At 39.2% G+C, this 25866-nt stretch overlaps 2 protein-coding genes across 2 annotated transcripts; one reads left to right on the top strand and one right to left on the bottom strand.

Moving 5' to 3' along the window:
- The first annotated feature begins 161 nt into the window (after positions 1-161).
- DDX43 (DEAD-box helicase 43) lies at positions 162-18903 on the top strand. The gene is made up of 17 exons (XM_065681422.1): positions 162-513; positions 1051-1106; positions 1463-1595; positions 2969-3076; positions 3739-3820; positions 5465-5618; positions 5695-5813; positions 6065-6175; positions 7604-7745; positions 11817-11917; positions 12641-12728; positions 13506-13633; positions 14181-14290; positions 14998-15136; positions 15909-15996; positions 17773-17907; positions 18298-18903. The coding sequence occupies exons 1-16, from the start codon at positions 162-164 to the stop codon at positions 17878-17880; spliced, it is 2019 nt and encodes a 672-aa protein (XP_065537494.1). The 3' UTR covers positions 17881-17907; positions 18298-18903.
- CGAS (cyclic GMP-AMP synthase) lies at positions 18709-25837 on the bottom strand. The gene is made up of 5 exons (XM_065681423.1): positions 25113-25837; positions 24051-24273; positions 23141-23389; positions 21489-21591; positions 18709-20402 (listed from the first exon to the last, which is right to left on the bottom strand). The coding sequence occupies exons 1-5, from the start codon at positions 25608-25610 to the stop codon at positions 20060-20062; spliced, it is 1416 nt and encodes a 471-aa protein (XP_065537495.1). The 5' UTR covers positions 25611-25837; the 3' UTR covers positions 18709-20059.
- Between the last annotated feature and the right edge of the window lie 29 nt (positions 25838-25866).

Here is a 25866-nt window from a genome sequence, read left to right as displayed (position 1 = left end):
CCGGGGCTACCCGCCTCAGCAGGGACGGCCATAGGTTCTCCCCTCTCCGAGCCAGCCAATCACTGCTAGAGAGCGGCCCGCCCTGGCCAGTCAGCTCGCTCCTAGCCTAAAGCGCGGTAAGGCTTTGCATATGGTCCGCGGCGGTTAACGGGGTTGTTGGCATGTCCGACTGGGACTCGGGCAGTGATGAGGACGCCGGTACGGGTCAGCCGCCATCTCCTCCCGGGTGCCTGCGCCAGCCGCCGCCGACTCCTTCGCAGAGTCACGCCTCCATAACGGGCGACGGCGGCGGACGAAGGAGCTCCGAGCGGTGGCGGGAGGAGGCGGCGGCGGCGTTAGTGCCAGTGCCCGGCCTCGGAGAGGAGGAGTGGAAGCCTCGAGGCGCTGAGAGCTCCCTTGGCCCAGGGAAGGGGGCGCGACCGTGGCGGTCCCGAGCTACCGCCAGCCGGCATGGTGACGCCGCGGCGCCCCTTTGCTTCCACCTCGATAGCGCCCTGATCGGGGCTCTCATAGGTAATAACGGCCGCACACCCACACACCTTGGGCGCTTGGGCCGCTGGGGTGAGCGGGTGGGGGAGGAGGAGAGGAGCCAGCCGCGGAGAGGTTCTTTCCTGTGGGCCCCTGCCCCTCTGCGCCCCGAGGAGGTGCACTGCTGCCTTCTGCACGGAAGAGTGGAGCTCTCCCACTCGCCAGGGTAGCTGAGTTTTTCCTCCTTGAAGTGGCTGGCTTGGTGTCTGCTTCTCAAAGCCAGCAGTGTAAGTAAGCTCCTCTCAACTCGTCTGGAGGAGAGTGGTTCTCTCTTGAGGTGATCTTGCTGCTCCGAGGTGCTTTCACACACAACCCCCATGCACCTTGTATTTGGCTAATTGCTACGTAAGTTTCCTGCATTTCCAGCAGTTTGATGTCGCAGATTATTTTACTTATGAATGCATGTACTCCTGTGAAGGTCTCAGGGTTTGGTCACAACCAAAATGCTAAGCATTTACCATGTGGTGTTTCTGCCAGTTTGGCCTAAATCTCTGTAACACTTGTAGTGTTTCTTTATTACAGGTCGGGGTGGAAGTAAAATAAGAGAGCTTGAGGATTCTTCAGGTTCCAGGATAAAGGTACCATGTGCTGTGTGTCATAAAGGCCTGGACTGTGTTGTGAACGTGGTTGATTTTGCTTCTGTGTAAATTACAGTGCAGCAACTTGAAGTGTGCTGCAATAGCTGTAATAATTCTACTGTTTTACAAGAATTGGTGAAAATGAAGTGTAATTGGGGGTGCAGCTTGACTTGAGAAGCTTACTGATACTCTTTCCCTAAGTATGCACTTATTACCTTTTTAGAAAGGAAAAGACCCTTTAATTCCCTCAGAATTTGAAATTCAGGAAAAAAAAAATCAAAGACTGTTTTAAGTATATATTCCTATATAAAGTTTGCCATTGTGTTGTTAAAAAAACTCAGATTTTATGAACATAGGTGATAAAGGGAACCTATGAAGCTGAAGTAAAGATTTTTGGCAGCGTTGCTGTACAAAACAAAGCCAAGATGTTGATTGATGATGCTGTTACAAGATCTGGACAAAACTACAATAGAGGTGGGAGTGAGAAAGGTAAGGAATTTGTTTAGAGATTTGTGTGTTTGAGATTTGGGGTTTTTATGTTATTGTTCGGGGGGGGTGCTTGTTTAAAAAAATACTGTGGATTGTCTTTCCATGTATTTGGTAGTTTGATTGAGTGGTTTTATATTATTAATACATAACTGAATTAACTTTCACCTTGGTTTTGGACAGTGGCATACCTGCTTAAAACAGAAATATCTAGACATCTTCCTTTCTTGGCTGTGAACAGTTTCCCCCCTTTCAAACTGCCAGACTTCTGTGAAAATCAGTTGCTGTGTGTTTTCAACAACTTAAATGAATGCAGAATGTTAGACTATTTTGATATCTTGCTTTATCAGTCTGGTTCTCCAGAATACAAGCATTTGCTCTAGTTTAAGTTTTAAAGTAGTATCTGTGCAATATTAAAGTTCTATAAGTTTTTATGAATGTATAAGGCAAACATACTGTTTATAGCATGGGCAATGTTCACTTTTTACTACTTTCATGGGAGGTTGGCATTTAAGATTTGGTCTTGCACATCATACCTCTTTTTACTAGGCTTTATTGTCTATAGTTAGTGACGTTGATTTATAAGTAATGATTGTATGTTGAGATGCTACTTATTGGTATTTGTGTGCTCCCAATGACTTTTTGTACAGGCAAATTATATCCATGGTTGTTGATCTGAGGCACTAATGAGGAAGAAGGGACCTGAAGGTTGTGTTCCAGTGTTAGAATAAGGAATTGGGTAGTTCTGAGTTTAGAAGTGCCACAGAAGGTGAATGAGTATTTTTCAAGAGGCTAGAAATAGTTGAAGTTTCCTTAGTATGGGTTACTGTGTTTTCCATGTGTTTCCTGCTTTTACATCAATACATAATTGTGTTGCCATTTATATCTTCAGTGTAAAACCTTTGTGAAGTGTTAACCTCGTCAAAAAAGAAGTACAGAGTGTAACTACACCAGGACTTCATTGTGGTGTCATTGGATACTTTAGAAGTAAACCTTGCTTTTTGTAGCTATTAAAAATAAAGCTTCCCATCTGCGTATCATCTACTGGTTCACAAGTTTTTCAAAAGCCTGCTGCACAACAAGCCTTATAACTGGAGGAGCAGCATTTCAGAACCCGTAGCCACTTTCTTTAAGTAGCTGAAGATCTTGAAATGCCGCAGCTTTTTTTTTTTCTTTATTAGAACTGCATTTGTACAGATTTTATTGATGTTTCAGGATAAGACCTAAGAAAGAATTTTCTATTTAAATGCTTCATGTCTATTAAAAATAACTTCAGAGGCCATACAATAAAAAAAGAAAATAAGGTGTTTGTTTTGAGGGGGATTGCTCGCTTACCCTGCAACAGATTCCATCAAACAGCAGCTTTTTCACAACAGGAAAAACCTTGGACACTGTCAAGCCTGAAGATAATCCAACACAATCAGTGATTAACTGGGCCTATCTTCGAGAAAACAGAGCTAAATATGAAGCTATGAAGTGGGCAGGTTAGTTTTAAAATTTCTGTTGTATTAGTACTTGTCTTTATGTAATAAATCTGTTGAATGTGTAAATGTTTTAATTTTTGCTTTGAGATGAGGGAATCTTTCAGTATCCAAGTTAGTTACGTATTTGCAATGAAATGACCACCTCAGTATTTCTCAGCATGGTCATGGAGGACCTACGTAACCAAGTAGTTCTTGCTACTCAATTAGTATTTTGACTTCACTCTTTACAATGTTGTTTGGTATGTGGCTGCAGCAGAAAAACTGAGACCCCTAAATACAAGGGCATATAATGACAGGACAAGGGGGAATGGCTTTACACTGACAGAGCAGAGTTTTAGATTAGACATTAGGAAAAAAATTCTCTCCTGTGAGGGTAGTGAAGCACTGGCACAGGTTGCCCAGAGAAGCTGTGGATGCCCCATCCCTGGCAGTGTTCAAGGCCAGGTTGGACAGGGCTTTCAGCAACCTGCTCTAGTGGAAAGTGTCCCTGCCCATGGCAAGGGGTTGGAACTGGATGATCTTAAAGGTCTCTTCTAACTCAAACAGTTCTGTGATTCTATGAAATATTATACTATGAGTTAGGAGAAATTACTTTAGAACTTGAAATACAGGCAAGCGGTTCTTTTGCATGTACTGAAGTTTACTTTTCCTGACTGTTTAAGACTTGCCTCCAATAGAGAAAAACTTATATAAAGAATCATCAAGGACAGCGTCTATGTCACAAGAAGAAGTGGAGCTGTGGCGGTAAGACATTTTCTATAGGGAATCGTCTGTTTTGCAGGAATTGCTATTAAATTATAAAGCCCAGAAAGCGGATGATAAACTACTGAGACAGCAGCATTAAGTGTAGGGTCTTGTAATAACTTGGAACTCTTTCTTAGTAATTAAACAATATTTACCAGATGGGATTATATTAATTACTTGGAAAATTTCTCTACAAGTGTTTTATATGGTTGACTTTCAGAGGGGAAAAAATAAACCAAACAGTTCAATGGCCTTTGGATATTCCTAACGTTTCATGAGACAGCATGTTCACGTTTTTTAGGTCCTTCCAAATGTGATTGTTCACATCTTGAATACTTCTTGGCTGCCATTTTCTCCTCTATATTTTAGTCAAATACTGTCTTCAAAGCAAATTTCAACTTCTGTTACTGTTGCTTTCCCATCTGTCTTATCTTGTCTTTGCAAGTACACCTTGGTGAATACACGCCTCAGTTAACTGTATCCATTCATTTTGATCCAGCAATCTACATCATTACTTTTCAAGAAAAATCAGATCGTCTGTTCCAAGTGACTCGGTTCAGGCCATGATAAGTTTCAGTCTTTTTCAGTAGTTCTAATGAAGCTGGTGAACATTCTTGAAGCATTACCTTGTATTACTTTTCTTTTTGCGTGGTATCTGTTTCTTTTTCTCTTGCATGCCCACCAGGGAAACCTTGCCACAAGGAGTGAAGTATGAAACTGATGCCTGTTTCTTTGAAGTATATGTATGTGTTATTGTTAGAGCTAGTCAAGCGCAACAGAATATTGTTATGTAGGTTCAGAATATGCATTGAGGAAGAGCACTTTTCTTGTGAGATAAAGGAATGTTTTTCCTTTTTCATCTAATCTGTTTGCTTTAAGGCAAAACAGTAATTGAAAAAAGAAAATGTATTTTTTTTAAACATGAGGAAAGCTCAAATTACTCATGTTTTTCCTAGCTCACATCCTGCATAAAGTAAAGCTATTTGCTGAATAGAATCTTCAGAAGAGTACAGGGCTGGAATGAAAATAAATCACTTATACATATTAATACCTCTTAACTGGGGGGAGCCTCAGAACCTCAGTGTAGCTTTTTCTCTGTGTGTTGTGTTTTGGTTGTTTGGTTTTGGGGATTGGGTTTTGTTTGGATATCTTTCTGATCTTGTCTTGCTGACTACATTCTTTTTTCTAAACTATTGTTTGTATTTTACAGAGCTTCCAGAAAGCTGCTCTGAAAGTATTTCAGGAAGGCTTTTGGCAGAATATAGGGTTCTGACAATGAAGTCCAGTCCATTCCTCTGAGTTCTGGGTTGCCTTTAGGTTTAAAAACTTGACACAGTTGTCTAATTTGTAATAGAATATAATTGAAGTCTGATATGACAGAACTGCAGTTCATGTTAATAACCATATATAACTTCACAATAGTCTCTCTTAGGAAAGAATGGTAATTGATGCCTCCAGGAGAAGTGTTTTTGTAGATAGGCTTTCTTAAAGTTAGAAGAATAGTTATAAGTCTCATTCAAGAATCTGAACTTGGAGTTTTTTGTTTCAGGAATTAAAAAAATCAGAAAGGCAGTCTTTTGTGTTAGCTCTACTTTCTCAGATAATGAGACTTTAAAGCAATTGCACTTCTTTAATTCTATACAGGAAAGAAAATAATAATATAATTTGTGATGACTTAAAAGGTGAAAAGCGCTGCATTCCCAATCCTGTTTGTAAGTTTGAAGATGTATTTGAGCATTATCCTGATATTATGGCTAATATAAGAAAAGCTGGTTTTCAAAAGCCTACACCAATTCAGGTATGTCTTCAATTTTGATGACTCTAACTGAAGCTTTAGAGAAAAGTGCATTTAAGTATTTATTGTTTTATATTAGTCCCAGGCATGGCCGATCATACTTCAGGGACTTGATCTTATTGGTATAGCACAGACTGGTACTGGGAAGACATTAGCATACTTAATGCCTGGATTCATTCACTTGACTTCGCAACCAATGTAAGGATATGCTTGACTTGTTTAGCTGTGGATACCTTCCCCTGCCCCTACCCCTCATATGATGTTTTTTTAGTAAAGCTAATAAAATTCATATAATTGTATGATTTATAACCTGGTGAAAAAAGTGCCAAATTGGTTACCATAGATTGCATTAGCAGTGCAGTGAGAAAGTCTAGAACAGTATGAAAACGTTTGATATCAGATAGATTTTGTCTAGCCTTATACCCACATTCTAGAGCTTCTTATTGCAGATCCAAAAATCAGCGTGGGGGGCCAGGAATGTTAGTCCTTGCTCCTACTCGAGAACTCGCTCTTCAAGTAGAGGCAGAATGTTTGAAGTACACATACAAAGGCATTAAAAGGTAATCTTGCTTTTTAAGTTTGGGGTTTTTTTCCTACTATTTGTGGCTTTATTCACCTACTAAAATAATGCATTTGCTTAGAGAAGAGGTGAAGGTAGTAATTGCAGAGTTCATATTTTCCTAGTTTTTAGAATTCCTGTTTTGACTACTGTCATAGTGAGAGTCTATTTCTTACATAGTTGGAGTTCTCTGCATTGTATCTTTGTTGCTTCTTATCTTTCTGTGTGGACAGCTGAGAAGAGTTTGGCTGTCTCCTCGGCACCTTGTTGTTAGGTAGTTGTAGACAGCAGTAAGATCTTCCCAAGCTTTCTCTTCAGGCTGAACAGGCTTGGTTACCAGCTTCTCACGTAATCCACCCCATCTCCTTTACCTTCTTGGTAGCTGCCTGCTGAACCTGCTCCAGTATGAATATACATGTCTTGTAATAGAGGCAGGGGGTACAAAAACTGGATGTTGTGCTTGAGGTGTCATCTCACAAGTGCTGAATAAAGGAGAATAAAGAGCGCTTTCAACCTTCTGGCTACCTTCTCCATAGTACACACGTGGCTTTCTTTTCTGTGGGGTTACAGTGTTGGATAATGATCAGTTCCTTACCCACCCAACTCTTTTTGTGCAAAGCCATCTTCTAGCATGTTGGCCCTCAGCCATGGAATAATTCCATCCCCATCTTTGCTTTTGTTAATTTTCATGGAATTCCTGTCGGCCCATTTCTCCAGCCTTCTGTGGCTTTTCTGAATAACAGCTCTCTACTGTGTTGACTGCTTCCCCCAGTTTGGTTTTATCCACAAACCTTCTGAGAATGTACATCTTCATTTAAGCTGTTAAACAGACATTACTGTACTCCAAAACTGAACTTTCAGGGCTCTGTGGTAACTTTGTATATTATTCAGAATTAGTCGTCAAATACTGAGATGTACATTCTGCTTCCTTCTCAAAAATACTGAGGAGTTTTACAGAGCACGTTGAGTTTGTGTGAGTAACCCCTGATACCTTATTGAGTGCATTGATTGTTTTAACAAAAAAGTGTCTGACTTTTGATTGTACTGTCTAGAAAATCATGCATCCTTTCATATGTTCATCTGGTTTTGGTGTGAATATCTTCAGAACAACTCAAAACGTACTCGTAGCATAATAACAACCTTCCTTCCTTTTGTGATTGCGTTCACTACAGTTTCAGCAGAGAGGTATTGCTGAACTGCTGAGGGAGGATCATTCAGTGTTAAGTCCGTTATTTACTGTGATACTGTCAGTCACACTTACTGTATTCCTTCCTTTTGGTAATACCTGATGGTGCTTTGCAAAATAAAGCGAAATGGTGGCATTTAGTTGAAAAGGTTGGCTTTAGTTGAAGAGGTTGGCTTTAGTTGAAAAGGTTGGCTTTAGTTGAACCTTAATATGCTGCTTCTGTAAAATATTTTTTTTTTTCAGTATTTGCATATATGGTGGTGGGGACCGAAAAGGACAGATAGACGTGGTTACCAAAGGTGTGGATATTGTTATTGCTACTCCTGGCAGACTGAATGATCTTCAAATGAACAACTTCATAAATTTGAAGAGCATAACGTACCTGGCAAGTAGCTGATATGGACTGAATAATGTACCAGTTGGGTAATGGTTGATTTGGTGTGAACTTAAGCTTTAATGAAGTTTTCTCTGAACTTTTTTAAGTCTTAAATTTACAATAGGTCTTAACATTGAGATTGGTGTTGGAGGGATGATTGGTACTTACCATAATTGCATTGCAGGTGTGGAATATTCTCTAAAAACAAATAAAACAGGCTTCTAGTACAGTAAGCATTTAAAAGATGCTAAATTGTTATCAAGTTTGATGTTTTGAAGCAAGTTTTGTCAGGATCAGTGACATTAATGGATGAAATGCCTTTTTGAAGTTTTCTTTTTCTTTTCTTGTAATGGTTACCAGTGACTCATGTTCTTAGAACTTGTGCAGCAAGCACCACAATTAGATATTTAAATGCTTGGGTGACTGACTTTCTTTTGATCTCAGGGAAAATAGCCGTGTAAACATTGTTATGAATCCTTATGTCTTCATTTCATTCTTGCCTTTTGCTGTGCTGGACACTTAAATCCATTGCTATTTTGTAAAATACTTGCATGTATTCAAATTATTTCCAAGTTATCTGTTTAATTGGTGGCATTTAACAATGTGCCCTGCTTTCCCTCACTTGTCTCTACCTATTCACCTCTAAGGGTTAAATACTCATGCTGAAAAAAGTTAGCTCCAGTTCTAGCTAATAGTTGTGAGCTTACTGGCAAGGCCTGTGGTGGTATAATATCATTAGGGAAAAAAAAAAAAAAAAGAAATATTATTGGGAGACATGAGAGTAGTCTCATGTAGGAGAGTAACATAATTACTAAGGAGGAACGAAAGGCCTGAGAACCTTCTTTCTGAGAGCTGTAGGAACATCAGTAATTTTTCTCTGCCAGGGTGGAGTACAGTCATATTACAAGCACACACTGCTTTCTAAAGCAAAGAATATTTATGTAACCAAAACTGGATGTTTCAGTATATGCAAGGTATACCATAGTATGATATTAAGTTTGATAGCTAAAAATAAGCTAATTGGAAAACCTCATGATGTAAAGCAGAAGAAGAACATTGGTTTTTGTACCACTAGAAGTTAAATATTTTCAGAAGATTGAAACAAGTGCAAGGACTGTGATTTGTGAAGTGGTTGTCTCCTGCCTAAGACTTTTTGGAAATGCTGTGCTTCTTTAGGTCCATTTGAAAAGCTGGACATCCAAAATGCTCTTTTTAATGTTACCATATCTTTTTCCTTGTAGTTTCTTGTACTTTTACATATGTAAGATGCTTTCCATTTCCACAACTTCATTTATCAATCTTAAGCCCTGCCGCCCCCCCCCCCCCCCAAAAAAAAAGTTTAATTTGCAGCCTTATTTCAGACAAAAGAGAGTGGTATTAGATTTCAACTTTAACACCTTTGAAGAGCACTGCTCATTCAAGAGCTTCCTTTAGAGTTTTGATTTAAAGACACTGAGTCTTATGAATGCTCCCAAAGTGCACAAGTATTATTTGCTGATGTAATTGTTTTCCAAAGGACTTCCAAGATCAAAAATTGGAATACAATTGTTTGTTTAAAACAAATAAACAAACCCCAAACTCTGTTAATCAGGTTTGAATATAGACCGTACATAAGGTGAATTGGAGGCAGGGAATTTGTCTTCTTGACTCACGGAACTGTCAAGTTGTTGCAGTCTTGATTCTTTTTTTTTTTTTTTTTTTAGGAACCTATTTATTCAAGATAGGCTGGGTTTTATGATTTCAGAAGAAAGACCAGGAAATTGTTACATACAGCCTTTTGATTGTTTGCAGTACATGTCATTTGAAGATCGCTTTCTGTTCTGCTGTGTTCAGTGTAAACTGCTATTCATTCATCAGTAATCTGAGTGATTTTTTTTTTTTTTTATTTTTTTTTTCTTTTGACCTTATGCTCATAAGGCAGAAGTAAGGAAATTGGAGCTGTGCATGAATTACTGGGAAGCATTTAGGGGAAAGTATAGTATATACTAAAAAAAAAAAAAACCCTGTGAAGTAGGGCATAGAAGGTAGATTGAAGTAGGTTTTTTTTATTCTTCAAATACAAAAACTAGTGCAAAACTTATTGATAACTTATTTAAAACAGAGGGAAGAAAATAATTTTTACATGAAAAACTGGCTTGTTATAATTTCTTGGCAAGAAGCAGAACTAAAATAAATATCTACTCTGCTCTTGTGAGACCTCACCTGGAGTACTGTGTGCAGTTCTGGTGTCCTCAGCATAAAAAGGACATGGAACTGCTGGAACAAGTCCAGAGGAGGGCCATGAGGATGATCAGGGGACTGGAGCACCTCCCGTATGAAGACAGGCTGAGGAAGTTGGGGCTGTTCAGCCTGGAGAAGAGAAGGCTGCGTGGAGACCTCATAGCAGCCTTCCAGTATCTGAAGGGGGCCTATAGGGATGCTGGGGAGGGACTCTTCGTCAGGGACTGTAGTGACAGGACAAGAGGTAACGGGTTAAAACTTAAACAGGGGAAGTTTAGATTGGCTATAAGGAGGAAATTCTTTCCTGTTAGGGTGGTGAGGCACTGGAATCGTTTACCCAGGGAGGTTGTGAGTGCTCCATCCCTGGCAGTGTTCAAGTCCAGGTTGGAGAGAGCCTTGTGTGACATGGTTTAGTGTGAGGTGTCCCTGTCCATGGCAGGGGGGTTGGAACTAGATGATCTTGAGGTCCTTTCCAACCATAACTATTCTATGATTCTAAGTAAATATGTGTAGATAATCTTAGGTTTCGTGTTTCGTCAGTTGGGGGGAGATCTAGCTTATAAACCAGGACCTGGCTGTGAGGTGAGGTATTTGGAAAAAACGGTGTGAATATCTCTTTTCTATATATTACAGTCTTTGTTCTTCATTAAGTAGCTATCAGAAATAAGGAAAGTGAATTTCAACTACTCTGAGATGGCTAATATACATACATACTTTTTTCTTCTCTCTTTCCAGCAAAGTGTCAGTGTGCTTAATAACTTAGAAAGCTGCTGCTGCTGCTGCAAGGGGCATAGTAGACAACTCTGTATACAAAATTAGTGATTTTTCAGTCCTGCCACTGTATTAGAATCTAAGTAGTTAATGAAATCTCTGTGAGTCCTTTGAAAATCAAGAAATAGAATTCTTATCTTCTGTCTCTCAGCTGACGATCTGTTATTTCAGAGACTTACATAGATAATATACTAAAAACCTTGAATAGAATAAAACATCTGAAAAGAATGGAATGGCAAAATCGACACAGAAGGGCATTATCATCAAAGTCTTGCGCTTCCACATAAGTGACTAGAAAATGTCAGTATGTAAAAGCATGAGCCATATAACTTTGATTTATATAAACACTATTTGAAAATTAAAGGAGAAAAATGAGTCTTGGATGGCAGCCTTCTTCCTTTGTATGAGACTCTGAAAACAGCCACAAGCATGCTTGTATATTAGAAAAATAAACTAGTTCCAAATAGTTTTACTCAGGCCTTCATCTCATTTGTTCTCTTTTGGTTTTTTATGGCTTTGTTTTGGTTTGGTTTGGGTTTTTTTACCAGATGAAATAGGTTTGAGTTTTGTAGTGTCCTAGTGTAAGCCAGAATTTACAGTCTGGCTTATTTCCTACTTCTGATGAGAAAATAAATTGATATTTTGGCCTGGTATAAGATCTATATCAAGTTAGACGTGATTTTTTTTTTTTTTCCCTTTAAATTGCGAAGTGAAAGTGTGGGTGGGAGTGGGGGGTGTCTGTTTTCCCATTTCTCTGCCCTCCCTTGCATTTGGTTGGTTTTGTTGTTTTTTGCTCTTTCAATACTGTGCTTAGTTTTAGGCACCAACCAAATTATTGTTAAACAGTTGTTTTTTCCTTCGCTAAGTGCTCTCAAAGGTGCTGTAGTTCGGGTTTTTTTGGTTTGCCCACAAATGTATTTCGAAATCAAAAGGCTTCAAGGAAATCAAAGAGGTGAAATAGAAGTTGAACAAGTTTTGCAATACATTATGGATTGGATTCTGCCGTTAAAACTAATACCATTAAAATGGTCTGCTATATATTGTCTTGCTGAAACCCTTACCTAAGAAACTAAAACTTGTTCTGAGCAGGTTTTGGATGAGGCTGACAGAATGCTGGATATGGGATTTGAACCTCAGATTATGAAGATCCTGATAGATGTGCGGCCTGACAGACAAACTGTAATGACAAGGTATGTTAACATAATAGTGCTCAGTACTTAAACACTGTAAACATCAGGACTTGAACAAGTTAACTTTGGAATAAATGTTTCAGTTTTATTAAAACTTCTGCTAGCCTAAGTGGGAACTTTTATGGTGCATAATGGCATCAGTTTTCTTTCCAGTTCTGTCTTAATGAGTCATTTGATAATTTTGTTTCATTTCATACCCCTTTTCTGATGTTTTACACCAACTACAAAAAAAACCCAAGTTCTTCCCAAAAAGGAACATGTCCTGGGAGTGCTAGAACTGCCATATCAATTTGAAATGCCAACTTCAGCCAAACATGTATCCTAACTTTCTGATCAGTATCCGTACAGTCTGCACCTGGATTCATTTTAAAATTACGCAGCTTTTGGCATCTTAACAGTAGAATATCCCAACAATAAATTTTCTGCTGTTCTAGAGGTTAAAAAACTACTAGGAACTTGATTGTTAGGTGTCACTGAAATACAAAACTCACTTTTGGCTTCATTAGAAAGGCTCCATAACTTTTGCCTGTACTTTTAACCTAGAAAGTTACCTTTAAAGGTTGAGTGCTGTTTACTAATAACTTAAGATGATTTCTAAATGTTATGTAAGCTCATTACTGTTACTGCATACTCAAGTGTTTCACTGGTGTATAAGAAAAGAAAGAAGAATGAGATGAAATTAATGAGTCCTGTGGTTTTTTTTCTTCTTTGCTTCCTGTTTAGTGCTACTTGGCCTGATGGTGTTCGTCGCCTAGCAAAATCTTACTTGAAAAATCCTATGATTGTATATGTTGGCACTCTTGACTTAGCAGTAAGTTGTTCTGTTATTTTTTTTTTTTTTTTGAAGAAGAACCTACAGTTAAACCTGGAAATATTTTGCTTGCAACCTTAGAATCAATCCAAACTTCCAAAACAATAGCTCCACATTATTCTTTTTAAAGCAAGTAGAGAATAACTTTGTTATTCTGTTTCTGTAACAAGATCTTGAAGTCCTAGATCTTCAGTAGAAGACAGCACAAGTGACAAGTATCAGTGAAATTGATGCTTGAATAATGTACTTTGGAGTGGCACATGTTCTTGCCTGAACACTTATTCTTGCAGTCTTCACTTCTGTTTCTTAATTAATTTTCCTTGTGAAGATCTTAATTCTAATGCTTACAGATCCTTATCTGGATCTGTGTTTCTTAACTACTGCTTTCTCAAAACAAAGTGAAAGCTCTATACTAAACTCCTGGAAAGCTTTTGTCTAGAGCAGGAGCATGTGCATTACAGTAAGAACTGTCTTCAAAGTCCAAAACTTCTAATATGTAGATGTACTTGCATACTTGTCAGGCTTCTGCCACTTTAGTTGGCTTCAGTACCAGCAGAATTTACAGAAATTGTAAGATCTCCACATACTGGTCCAGAGATTGCTTGAAGTTTGGTTCTTAAATTATGAGGGTTTTTTCTTTTCCTTTCAGTTCCACTTTTTTTTTATTCTTTATGATAGAGAATAAGAAAACGTAGTACCCTGTACACTTTTAGGTAGAAATAGAGGGGAAATGTACTTTTCATCTGTTACTTAGCATGCCTTTTTGCTGTGTAACAGGCAGTAAATACGGTCAAACAGAGAGTTGTTGTTATTGCCGAGGAGGAGAAGAGAGCTTTCATGCAATACTTCATTGAGTCCATGAAGCCGCAAGACAAGGTCATAATTTTTGTGGGGAAAAAACTTACGTATGTAATCACTTCCCAGTATTACATCTCTTCACTGTTTTCTAACAGAAATACTGGATAGTTTCTTAGTTCACATAATAATTATGAAGTGTAACGACTTTTGTCAACAATGTGTGGGTAGTAGTAATAGTCTTATTCATTTAGTCATTCTTCCAGACTGACTGGTAGTTTCTATTTAATTTTTTTTTAATGTCATTAATTGTGGTAAATCTCAATTTCACATAGTTAAAGTAGGTGTTAAGTTTCTTGGTTAATGTGATGTGCTGTTTACTTCCATACATAACGTGGGGGCAGCACTCATTTTACCAAACCTGAGCTTTTTGAGTGAACAACACAAAACAATAATCTATTATTTCTCTTACACATAAATAATAGCAAAAATTTATGTGGAGCATAGTCTTGCCTTCATACTCTTTCATAATAAGTATCAGCTGACCCAGCTGGGGTTTTGTCCTTTGGCACATGTTTAGTTCTTGTCACATTATCTTTTGGATGTAAATCTAGATTCTGCACTTCTTTTAAGTACCATTGTTTTACTTCATCCTAGAGCTGATGACTTAGCAAGTGACTTAAGTCTCCAAGGAATTCCAGTACAGTCGCTTCATGGTAACAGGGAACAGTGGGACCGAGAGCAGGCTTTAGATGACTTCAAGAAAGGTAGGTTTGTACTAAAGTACTCATTTGTTTAAGCCCAGGTTTATAAAGCTTGTCATGTGCAGAACTTTGTATATTTGTAAGTGCCATGTCTCTTCAGTACCACAGAAATTAAAACATTAGAAAGCTCTGAATGATATGTTTACTTTGTTAATTTGACAACCAAACAAACAGAAACCAAAACAAATTGCTCTTCAATAAAATTTGGAATGTCTTAGGAACTAAACATATTTAAGGCTTATTTTGGTTTTTTAAGTCTCTGGAAAAGTCAGTATTATGTTAGTCTGCAGCATGGTAAATTTAAGTGTCAAATGATGGTGCTTTCAGTGAAACAATTCTGCTTTTGATTATGCCAGTAGGGGTTATACTTTGGGGTTATGTGTTCACATGTTAATAGAACAGAGTGAATCCTATGATAAGGATGACAGCTGAGAATAAAGTTATTGAAGTTTCTGTTCTTTTCACAGACACTTTATATCAGCTAGGTATGTTTCTTGCTTCTCCTGCGCTTTGCTGTTCTTCTTGTGAAATACAAATAATAGTAAAATGACGTTTTGAGTGCTTACTTAACCACCTTGTATTTGAAGCTAACTCAGCATGACTTGCAACAAACATTTTTTTCCATTTGTATTAAGTGCATTATATGCCAGAAATCCAATAGACTGGAGTATATTTTCTGTCCCATTCTCTTTCTGTTGTATTTATTTTAGGCAGAGTCAGAATACTGGTAGCTACTGACGTAGCCTCTCGTGGCCTGGATGTGCATGATATTACTCATGTTTTTAACTTTGACTTCCCGCGCAACATTGAAGAGTATGTTCATCGAGTAGGTCGTACTGGAAGAGCAGGGTAAGTGTTTACAGGAAGACAATAATATATTGTCAGTACTTTTTGCACTGCATATGTGTTTCTCTTGTCAAATGCTAGATAGAACTGCAGTTTATGGATGGGAGAGTGAAGACTTCAAAGTATGTTTTAGATAACAGTGCTTTATGTTTTGAAATCAGTTCACTGTTAAGCAAACAAGTTTTCCACTTTTCTGTTACTTCATTAAAGTGGATAGGAAAGAGGGATGTTTAAATGTAGGGGAAAATTGCAGCCCAAAACAATGTCTGTGTAGGTATTCTGAAATGTCACTTCCTTATTTGTCTCTCCATGAGTCACTAAGTTGTTTAGTTTTCTGGATGGCCTGTTAGGAAAAACATACATAAATTTAAAGGTTTCAGGTGTAGTTTGATGTTAGGACTTTTGAATGCTGCTTTCCCAGGTTGGCACAACTGTGGCTCGTTTGTTTGTTTTTTCCATTATTTTTTCCTTGTGCATATGTTTGTTTTAATCATTTTATGAGCATGTATCTCTTCATACTTAAATATGTTGTCTTTATGCTAGGTTTGCTGTCTGAAAGTCTAAATTAGTTGTGCTTTTGCTCCATTTTAGGTGAACTGCCATATGCTCATCTTTATGGAAAGTTGCTCTCTGTCATGTGCATAGTACTCAAGCCAGTTTTTACTTACCAGTTCAATAATATTGCCTGTAGTACAATTTATTAGTGTATAGGTCAGTAGGAAGAGCTTAGCAGCAGTTGTTTTGGAGATCAACAGTTATTTCATTCCTTGTTTAGACGTACTGGGGAGGCAATAACACTCGTCACTAAGAGTAACTGGAGGTTTGCATCTGAGCTGATTGAAATTCTGGAAAGAACAGACCAAGTAAGAATACATCTTGCTGGGTAAGACTTATGTTGGTTCTGGGTTACGAGCTGAAACAATTCATGAAGGTCTAAGCCTACTTACACTTCTCTTGGTGAGTGCTCATAGTGCCTCAAACGAAAAATGGGTTCTTAAGTCTCTCTTGTCCGTAGCTGTATTTTATCTTACAGATTAGTCCCAGAAAGAACCAGAAACTTAAAGCCTTCCACATCCAAAGAAAAAGTAACTAACGTAAGCATGCATAGGGGTCTGCATACGATTAATAGGACCTATTTTATTTTGTAGTATTTTATTCCGTTTGTATTTCACTTCTGGATTCATGTTCTTATTTGAAGGTGTAAATACCAACAATATTTGTATCGAAATCTCTCAGTTTATTATACCTGACAGTTGTGATAGCTACATGTACGTTTTCAAGCTATTTTTTCTTACAGATGTATGGGAAATAGGACTGGAATTTGATTTGATTTGGTTTGGTTTGGTTTTAGTTTACTTTATTTGGGGAGATGGGAGTTTGAGTACAAGCTGAATTGCTTTTTCCTAGGATCCGTGGTTGTTATCGTGGATACTTACTTGAACTTTTAACTCTTGAGTTAGAACTTCACCTGAATCTTCTAGTTTACAACTCTTTGAAGGATGTTATGCCACTTATTATGAACATGATAATTCCAATTAGTTTGAATAAACTCTGTTTCATGCTGCAGGAGAGGATCTGATACTGAGAAAGAAAATCATCCAGTGTTTCAACTGGAAACTAGCTTTGTCTCATTACTTCTCTCTCTTGATACAAGTCTGCAGTGATTTTTCAGCTAGAGAGATGCATAATTTTTCACTTTGTTTTTAAGCAATGTCTAAAACTGAGTCAGAATAGACCTTTCCGTATGCATCGTATTGCATAGACTCCTGATAGCCAGGGCAGTTCTTTACCAGTAAGAGCAATTCAGCACATAAAATATCTGCTAGCAAACTGATGCTCATGCCAGCTTAAGAAAAATTGCTTACAGCAAATGGCAAGCATTGCTGAATTATGGCAAAATAAGTGGGAACTGGAGGAATATACTGCCCTGGCTGCATTCTTCACCTGTTCAAGCATTGCCAGGTGCAGGCATTTCTAAGGAGCCTTAAAAGTGTTTGTACTGTACTATTTGCACTGTGTTTGTGCCAGTCACAGGGAGACAAACCACAGAGGCTGAGCGATCACATTAAACCTGTGCTCACATGCACTGGATAAGCTTGCTCTCTGATCAGAAAACTGGTTCTGGGGTGGACATCCCTACCTGCTGCATAGTTAAATGCTGTAGCAGATCATCAAACCAGGCTGGCTTTGATAGATGAGTGATCCAAACCTTTTCTGGCAGTACAGACACTTGTTCTGCTTTTTGCAGCAAACATTGTGTTAATGTCTGCCATGACAGTGGCATTGGACATTTTGTTTTCATCTGTTCATCATCACTGACATACATTTCTGCCTGAAATACTCGTGTTTTAATTAGCTGGTTGTATGCTGTTGTCAGATAAGGTGATCTGAGCATAAATATGTAATTGAAAATCCAGAGACACTGTGCTGATTGTTTGTAGGTATATTTCAGTATAATTTTATGTAAAAAGATTTCTCCATGGATCTCTACAGAAAGACAATCTGCAAAGTGACAGAGGCCTGATAAATAACAAAATCAAGTCTGGGAGCACACAAATCAATGGCATTTTTGTAAAGCAGGGTCTAAAAGTTTAGATTTATTTAAAACTGGCCTTGTTCTTGTGCTACTTTCTTACCAGGTTGTTCCTAATGAGCTTATTGCAATGGCACAAAGATACAAAGAATTTCAAATTAGAAAAGAAATTGGGAAGGATATACAAAGACCTCAGAGCAAGCCCTCAGGATAACTGTAATCCCCTGCAATAAGAAACAGAGTAAGTGATTATAGTTAGTGCTAGCCTCTATGGGCTTGAATTTAGAAGTTACTTTTCTCCGTTGAATGTTTTCCGTATCTGTCCCATTTAAATAAAATGCTTTTTAAAAAGCAGCTTAGAAAAGAAAACTGGTTTAACTTCATACAGAAATAAACCTAGTTTTGCACATGAACACTATTTTCACTTAAGAAAAATTAATTTTAAAAGAAAATATTTTTTCTTGTGATGTGTGTAGTTTATAAAGCCATTATCTACTGGTTAAAAAATAAATACCCTGGGTTTGGTGTTTGTGGCTTTTGTTGGGGTTTGCTTGGGTTTGGGGTTTTTTGCTTTGTTTTTTAGTTAAATGTATTAATATATAAGAATGTAAAATACAATTTTTATTTTCAGAGAACTGGATTAGTGAATGTAAGCAGTATTTGTCAGCATGGCTTCAAAATGCTGTACTTTTGCATTGATACATCACACTTCCCAGTGGCATGCAGTTTTTCCAAAGATAACTTAGTTATTTGAAAACTGTTGTTTGCATTAACTGTTTGCTAACGCAAGCTCGGTTTGGTTTTTATTTTAAAACTTAACACTGAAAGACATTTTTGTTTTGACTTGTCTCAAGCTTTTTTTGAGAGAATTCTACATTTCTTTTTAATGGAGGAGAGCATAACAAGAAATACATGTCCATGGCTAGCTGCTGAAAAACAACCAGCTTTTGCTCTTGTTATCATAGATGTAATTTTCTTGATTAAGGAACTAGAACAAGAGTTTACTAGAGCAATGTTAACAAAGTTATGAAGAAAACATAGGTTTGAAAGTTCGGATAAAATTTATTTGAATTTTACATTTGGATTTGGTTCTGTCACACCGATTCTTAACGACACTGGAGTATGCTTTCACTCTTTAGAAGTCAGATGGTAAGGAGCTACTCCTTCATTTGATGCTTGGTCTGAATTCGCTTAGTCATGTGTCCTGTAAGTACATGAAAAAGTAATAAACTGAATCTAGTGAGATGTTTTTCTGACTTTCCCCTCTTTATTTGCTCATAATTGAGGTGAAATTTGGGCATTATTTAAGCCAGTAGGTTATTTTGCCTTCAAAAAGTTGGCTAAAAATATGGACTTAGAATGGTTAGGACTGGAAGGGACTTCAAAGATCATCTAGTTCCAACCCCCCTGACATGGGCAGGTACACTTCCCACTCTGACAGGCTGTTCCAGGCCATGTCCAACCTGGCCTTGAACACTAACTTCCCATAGCTTCTTTAAGAAAAAGCAGAATATTTATTTACTTACAGCGCAACAGTTCCCAAATGCTATGTATTATCACCTGCACATTTTTAATAATAGGAAATAACTACAATTACTCTGTTTTCCTAACGGACTCTTCAATGTAAGAAAAACTGAGCTGAATTCTGATTCATGCTGCATTTTTGGCTTTGAAAACCTTTCACAGGGAGACTGTTCCACCTTGGTATGGGTTGAAGATACATTTCTTTCCACAAAATACATCACACAAATGCTCATGGCATAGTAACTTTTACTTTGTTGCAGCACATTAGGTAACGATTGCTTCCCGTCAAAGTCCAGTGAAAAAAAAATGATTTCCAAAGCAATTCTGAAGACTCCTTAAGTAACTAGTATAAGATAAGGGACTTCCTAATGTTTTGATAACATATTTTCTCTCTGTGCACTCACTGTTGTTGGTGATCATCCACCCCGTTGATGTGGAGAAGTTTTTCTGGTTTATATAAAAGCAACTCCAGTGCCTTTATGTTTTGAAAGCAGGAGTGTGTTTCTGATATTCTGCAGTGGATCTTCATTTTAAATAAAATTGTCTTTTTTTTTATTTTATGCAGTCCCTGATGCCTTTGTTTGAAATCACAGAAATTACATGTAGGAAAATAACTTGCAAATTCTTCTATACATTCCTAGCCTACCATGAGCATACTTTGCAGATGACATCTGCATTTGGATATGGAAGATAAATATTAAATTCCTATTTCTTTTAAGGTTTAGGCTAAGCTATAACTGGAGTATGCAATTTTTTTTCTGTGTTCTTGATTCTGATTTCTGTATCAGACTACTGAGAAGTAACTTAAGGCGCAAAACATCTGGTTTTAAATCTGCGAATCTACATGATAGTTATTGTAAACAGTGGTTTTAAAACCTCTCCTGAAATATTGGGAATCCATTGTTCAATTCACTGTTTATTTGTCTTGAAAGGAAGTTGTTGCTTGCTTTATCCTCTGGGCTGAGCAAGTTGTATTTGGGAATAAAAAAGTGTGGCAGCTGAGACTTTTGCAGGCAATCCAGAAAATATCCCAGACATTTCTGAAAGCAATAACCCAGGTCTCCCAACTGCCAATCTGTGTCGTTTGGCCATATGACGCATGAGTGCAAAAAAGCAGTTTTGACATGATACGAACAGAATTTTTCCAACTTTTTGGGGTATTTCATTTTAAGTTGCTCTAGGAGATACTTCAGAAGCTTAAGACAACTTTTCCTGTTAAATAAATAAGAATTTGTTAGGTATCTTCCATATAGTTCTAAATATGTATTTTAGGTATTTAAATACACAGTATTCATGAAAACAATAAAATGTTCTTACATGAATAACCTTTTCAATGATGTTTTGAATAAAATCTGAAAAGAAGTTCAACAATAAGCTGAATAATCCAGAACTACTGTATATGAAGTCAGATTCTAGCAGTGAAGGCTTTTCTACTTTGAACTAGTTTTTGTGTGTGCACCACTTTCACTGGTAGCCACAGCAACACAGACGTAAGAAGTGCTGGTCAGCACCATGCTCACACAGTGCAGCCTTCCCACTGCAGCCACTGCCACTACAACATGTCCTTGGAGCACTCCTTATGATTAAAGCTGCCCTTTTGATATATTGGGGTATTTCACTACCTTCTTGTGACATGCCATGAGGAAAAGACATATACAGTTTAATACACTGCCAGGTAGGGGTGTAGCATGTCTGTCTTTGCTTTTCATAAAGGAAAGACAAAAAATTATGCATTAGTTGTAACCTTCTTGCTTCAGCAGATGTAATTAAGTAAACTAAGAAGTTGCTTTGCCATTAAGGGGAGGTTTTGTACCTCATTTGGGTTTTGTTCTTTGAAGAAATGTGGAAAACAGTTTTTATGTGAGTGAGAAATCCTGATCCCGTTCGGCAGGTTCTTTCCTCATCATCATTGTAGAAACTGCCTTGGTATGAAGTGTAGGTATTCACTCCCAAAGCTCAGAAAGCTGAGTCATCAGACTTCTAAACTGGTTCTTCTAAACAGGACTGAGTTTGGGAAAGATTAAACAAGTAGTACCTTTTTGCTTTCCAAGGCAAGTCTGGAGTGTAAACCTGTATGTGATTTGTCTCCCCCTCTTGTTGAGCATTTGCAAGTCAGATGTTCAGCAAGTACATGCAGTGTTGTACTGCTGTAGGACAGTGATGCATAAAAGCCTTCCTTATTCTTCCTCCCTATATTATAAGTAATCAGCCTCAGATCACATTCTTAAATGTTAAACTAAAACAGTGCTAGCCTGGCTCACACAGGATTAAAGTGAAATACTTGCATGGAATACCAACCTACAGCACTTTAGTCCATCAGCTTCACAACATGTCTTTGAGCTGCCATGGTCATTCAGCAGGGCCTTCTCCATATGTGAGAAAGAGAGTCGCCAGGTGTTTCCTAAAGTTCAGTAAAAGATTGTTAAATTGCTACACAGCAGCAAGTACCAGTGTCTGCAATAGGGAAAAAAAAATGCTTTATAATTGACTTCATTTTAAATATCAGCAATTTCTTTGTACTTAAATAAACTGTAATTCAGGGACTACGATTAGTTAACTTCTCTGGAATTCCTCACCTGTTCCACCAAAAGACAAGTAGGATGTTATTAATATAGGACATAGTCAATTGTTTGGATGTTTTAACTATATTCTTTGGACTGTTTGGATTTACATTCAATTAATTTCTGAACTTTCCTGCATGTGTTGAATGTGATATGGGGACTTACACTACTCGTAGAAATCCACTATCTTTGAACTCATGCATAATTAGCCTCACTGCATAACCTTCCTGGTTTTGAATAAAAAATCTTCACCATTGGTTTCCATTTCTTTGTGCAAGCAATCAGCTTGTGAGTTTGTCTCAGGTAAGGTGACTGTTCTAAAGCATTTCTTTTTGTCCTTCTGGTCATGATACAAGGAAGAAGTTCTTTACTGTGAAGGTAGTGAGACGCTGGAACAGGTTGCCCAAAGAAACTGTAAATGCCCCATCCCTGGCAGTGTTCAAGGCCAGGTTGGACAGAGCCTTGGGCAACATGGTCTAAGGTGAGGCAGTCCTGCGCATGGCAGGGGTTTGGAACTAGATGATCTTAAGGTCTTTTCCAACCCAAAACATTCTGTGATTCTATGTTTCTAAAACCAGTGGTTAACACAGCTCAACCCCCTCTTTTAAAAACACCAGCAATCATTTTTGTCTTCCTTTCATAAATTAGACTATTTCCCTTGTCTGATTCAGTTACTCTTTGCAATTGAATTTCACAGGAAGAGATAGCCCAGTAATGATTTCCTTGGCATTGTTAAGATGGGCATGCTAATTTTAAAAAATACCAGATTGCCTGAACTCTTTTTGCTGAAATCAGCAGTTCTTATAGAACGATGACAAATTGTGATGTTTCTGCAAACTCATGTATGCTTGGTGTGACAGCGGCCTGGAGAACCAAAATTAACATAGCCATATGAGAGTTCCATGAGAAACCAAGTGTCTTGCTAGGAAAGTACAGTTTAGTTGCTGTGGAAGTCTAACTTGTGTATACAGTCCCACTTACAGGGATGTTCCTGCCTTTTTAGAAAGCTCCTTTTACTTTCTTTCTCCTTAAAAAGCAGAGGAGTGGATGTGCTGTTGAGTACAGCACTAGCACAGGAATGGTTTATATCCATGGGTCTGACTTGGCAGATTTAATATAATGCTCTTAGCAATAGTCAGTGTGCAACCAGGCAGAGCAGTTTTGTCTTTAGATTTTGGTACAAGATGAGCAGTACCACAGATCTGATGGTTTTAAAGACGAATTTCAATTGTCTTTGATCCAGATATATCCAGGATAAGATAAAAATCTGTACCTTGAAAACAGAATACTGAACAGAATCTGGATACCCTTTTTTAGAGCACTTGAAAGTGATCAAGTTCTACAGAAGGTATTTCATAATATAGACTTATTTGTCTGCATTTGAGGTACCTCTTAGAACCTTTTCTTCTTTGTTTTGTTTGGCTACTAAATAAGTTGGGTATTTTCTGTACGTTCTCTTGACTTTTCTTCCCAGCCACGATTCAATTTTGAAGCCATCCCGTGTGCTGGGTGGCCAGCTCTGCTTAACTTCCAGAGTCAAGATGATGTCCACTGATATGTCTGCTGCTGGAGGATTTTTGATCTGAAGAGTTATTGCAGGGCTTCCAGCCTTTCTCCTTTGCACAGTTACTTCCACATCTAGCAACAAAGAAGAAGGTGATTTTTAGATAAATTTCTGTATTAGAAACTTTTTTTGTTTAAAGATTAAGAGGAATTTAAAATCAGTCAAATATCTGGGTTCAGTCATTGCCTGTTTATCCTTTATCCTCCTTTATCCAGGATTTTAAGTAAGAAGGCCTATTGAGGAATTCTACGAAATCGAGAACGCTCTTCTTGAACTGCTGTGTTTGCTTCATTTACTGTGTCTACAGAATGAGAAATGCAGTAATGTTTTCCAGTGAACTGCTTCACTATTGAAAACACTGAGACCAAAGCAATTAGGCCACTGTTTCTGAAGGCTTGGTAGAAAAAGAGGACCCTAAGAGGGGATATGTTTTCTACACAGTTCAATACAAAATATTAGGTAGTGTGTAAGAGAAAGCTCTTCCTTTTGCTACCAGTTCAGCAGCAGGCAGATTCAAAACAGACAGGTGTCCTGAGTTTAGCAGTAGCAGTCTTTTTTCTCCTTCTTAGTAGCTGGTGCAGTGCTGTGTTTTCAACTTTAGCCTGAGTTTTGGCAGTTATAACTACATTGCCACAAAGACACTTGACTGGAGGGAAAATCATATCTTGTTAACAACAGGGCAATGTAACTGGATTTTTAGCACTCCTAAGTGAAGCTTGTTCTCTCAGTACTTACCTCTAATGTTTCTTACTTCTTGTTTAATAACTTCTCTTAGCTCTTGAAGCATTTTAAGGGCTGATATTTTCCCCTCTTCATCTAAAAACTTAAACAAATATCTTTCTTTTGGATTTCTTTTAAATGTTAGATAGTAATAGGCTCCAGTGTCATCACATTCATCCAGCTGAAGTCGTTCAATAACCAATATAAGCATGATGTCAAACTCATTCGGTTGTGATATCTGCAAAGCATGAGAACAAAACAGTCAATGTGCAACTTAGATTTCATTCTCTTTAAGCTTTTATACCAGTTGCAGTTTTATCTACAACATAGCGTACTTCTCATGCCTGGGGTGAAATGTGAGGTTGTTTCCGTGGATTTGCATTACAAGACTGCTGTATGTTGCAGTGGAAAAGAGCAATTTGCTGAAAGCAGTTCATTTCCCAGCTTTCCAACTTACTAATTTTTAAGGAAGTTTTAAGATTTTTAAGCTGTTCTAATATATAAATGCTGGTCTTAGTCATTTTTTTGGGTGGAATTAGCTGCACGGAAAAGCAGAAGTATTGCTATGCCTGAAGCTGGCTTTAAAATAATAACAAAAAAAGTTTTCCCGTGCTTGACTTTGTTTCGGACCGAGCCGGACACAGAAAGAAGGTACTGCTATTTCTCCCAATTACTGGAAAAACTATAAACTGAAAGCGGGCACAGGGCTTTTCGTGCAGGGGTATTCCCGATTCCTACTCCGGTTACACCAAGCCTACCTGCGCGCTGTGCACTGGCAGGGACTTGCTACGGCTTTAAAGCGACTCCTGTTGAGGCAGCGTCTCTTACTAAGTGCACACACATTCATCTTTCAGTAAGTTAGCTATTTCATAATTAACTGTTCTTAATTAACCCTTTAAATCCTTTTCTCGTCCGGAAGGGCCAACACTACAGCTGTTCTCGAGGGGCAGGCGCAGCGCGGCACCGGCCCAGCCAGCCGCCCGCCGCGTCCCCTGCTGCCTGGGCTCTCGGGGTTCCACCTGCAGCTCCGCCACCGGCGCGGGCCCCCTCTGCCCCCCCCCCCCCACACACACACACCTTGACGTGCTCGTAGTAGCTGCCGCTTCCCTGCCGGTTGATGGACCTGAAGCTGCCGCCGTTGCCGTGGAGAGCCTGGGTGAGGTGCGAGACCACCCTGTTCACCAGCCCCGACGCCTCGGATACGTCCTCGCGGCCCAGGGCCAGCCGCGACACCACTTCCCGGAACCGCGGGGCTCCCGCTACCGACGGGGAGCGGAGGACAGCCCCTGGGGCCGAGGCCGCCCCGTCCGGCAGCGCAGTTCGCCTCCGCGCCGCGGGGACTCTGGCGGCCGCTGCCTTGCTCCGCGGAGCGGGGAGCTCCTCTCCGCCGCTCGCTGCCGGGCCCGCCAGCAGGCTCTGGGCGGCGGAGGGCCGCCGGCGGGCGGTGGATCCCACCCTCCGCGGCGCTCGGGGTGTAGCGGTGCCGCTAGGGCTGCCACCTGCGCCCCGGCCCCGCGGAGCTGCGGACCGCGCCCGGCGCCCGCCCTGCGGCTTTCTGCCACCGGCACCGTCCATGGCCTTCACTGCCGCTCCTCGCCCGCGGACCGGCGGCCGCTGCCCCACGGGAGAAGGTTCTCGCCTCGAGGAGTTTCCTCTTGCAGACACCACGCCTCCACCGAAGAAACGAAAGTCCCGCCGGGCGGGAGGGGCGAGCCGCTGCCGGTCCCTGCCTACCAGGCGCGGCAGGGCTCCGGCAGCCACCCCACACCACACCACACCACCTCGCCTCCCTCCAATCCCCTGAGAGCGTTTTCCCTCTCCCGGCCGGCCC

The sequence above is a fragment of the Lathamus discolor genome, chromosome 5 (genome assembly GCF_037157495.1).
Source record: "Lathamus discolor isolate bLatDis1 chromosome 5, bLatDis1.hap1, whole genome shotgun sequence".
In the NCBI taxonomy this organism is placed as follows: Eukaryota; Metazoa; Chordata; class Aves; order Psittaciformes; family Psittacidae; genus Lathamus; species Lathamus discolor.
This window is presented reverse-complemented; position numbering and strand designations above follow the sequence as displayed.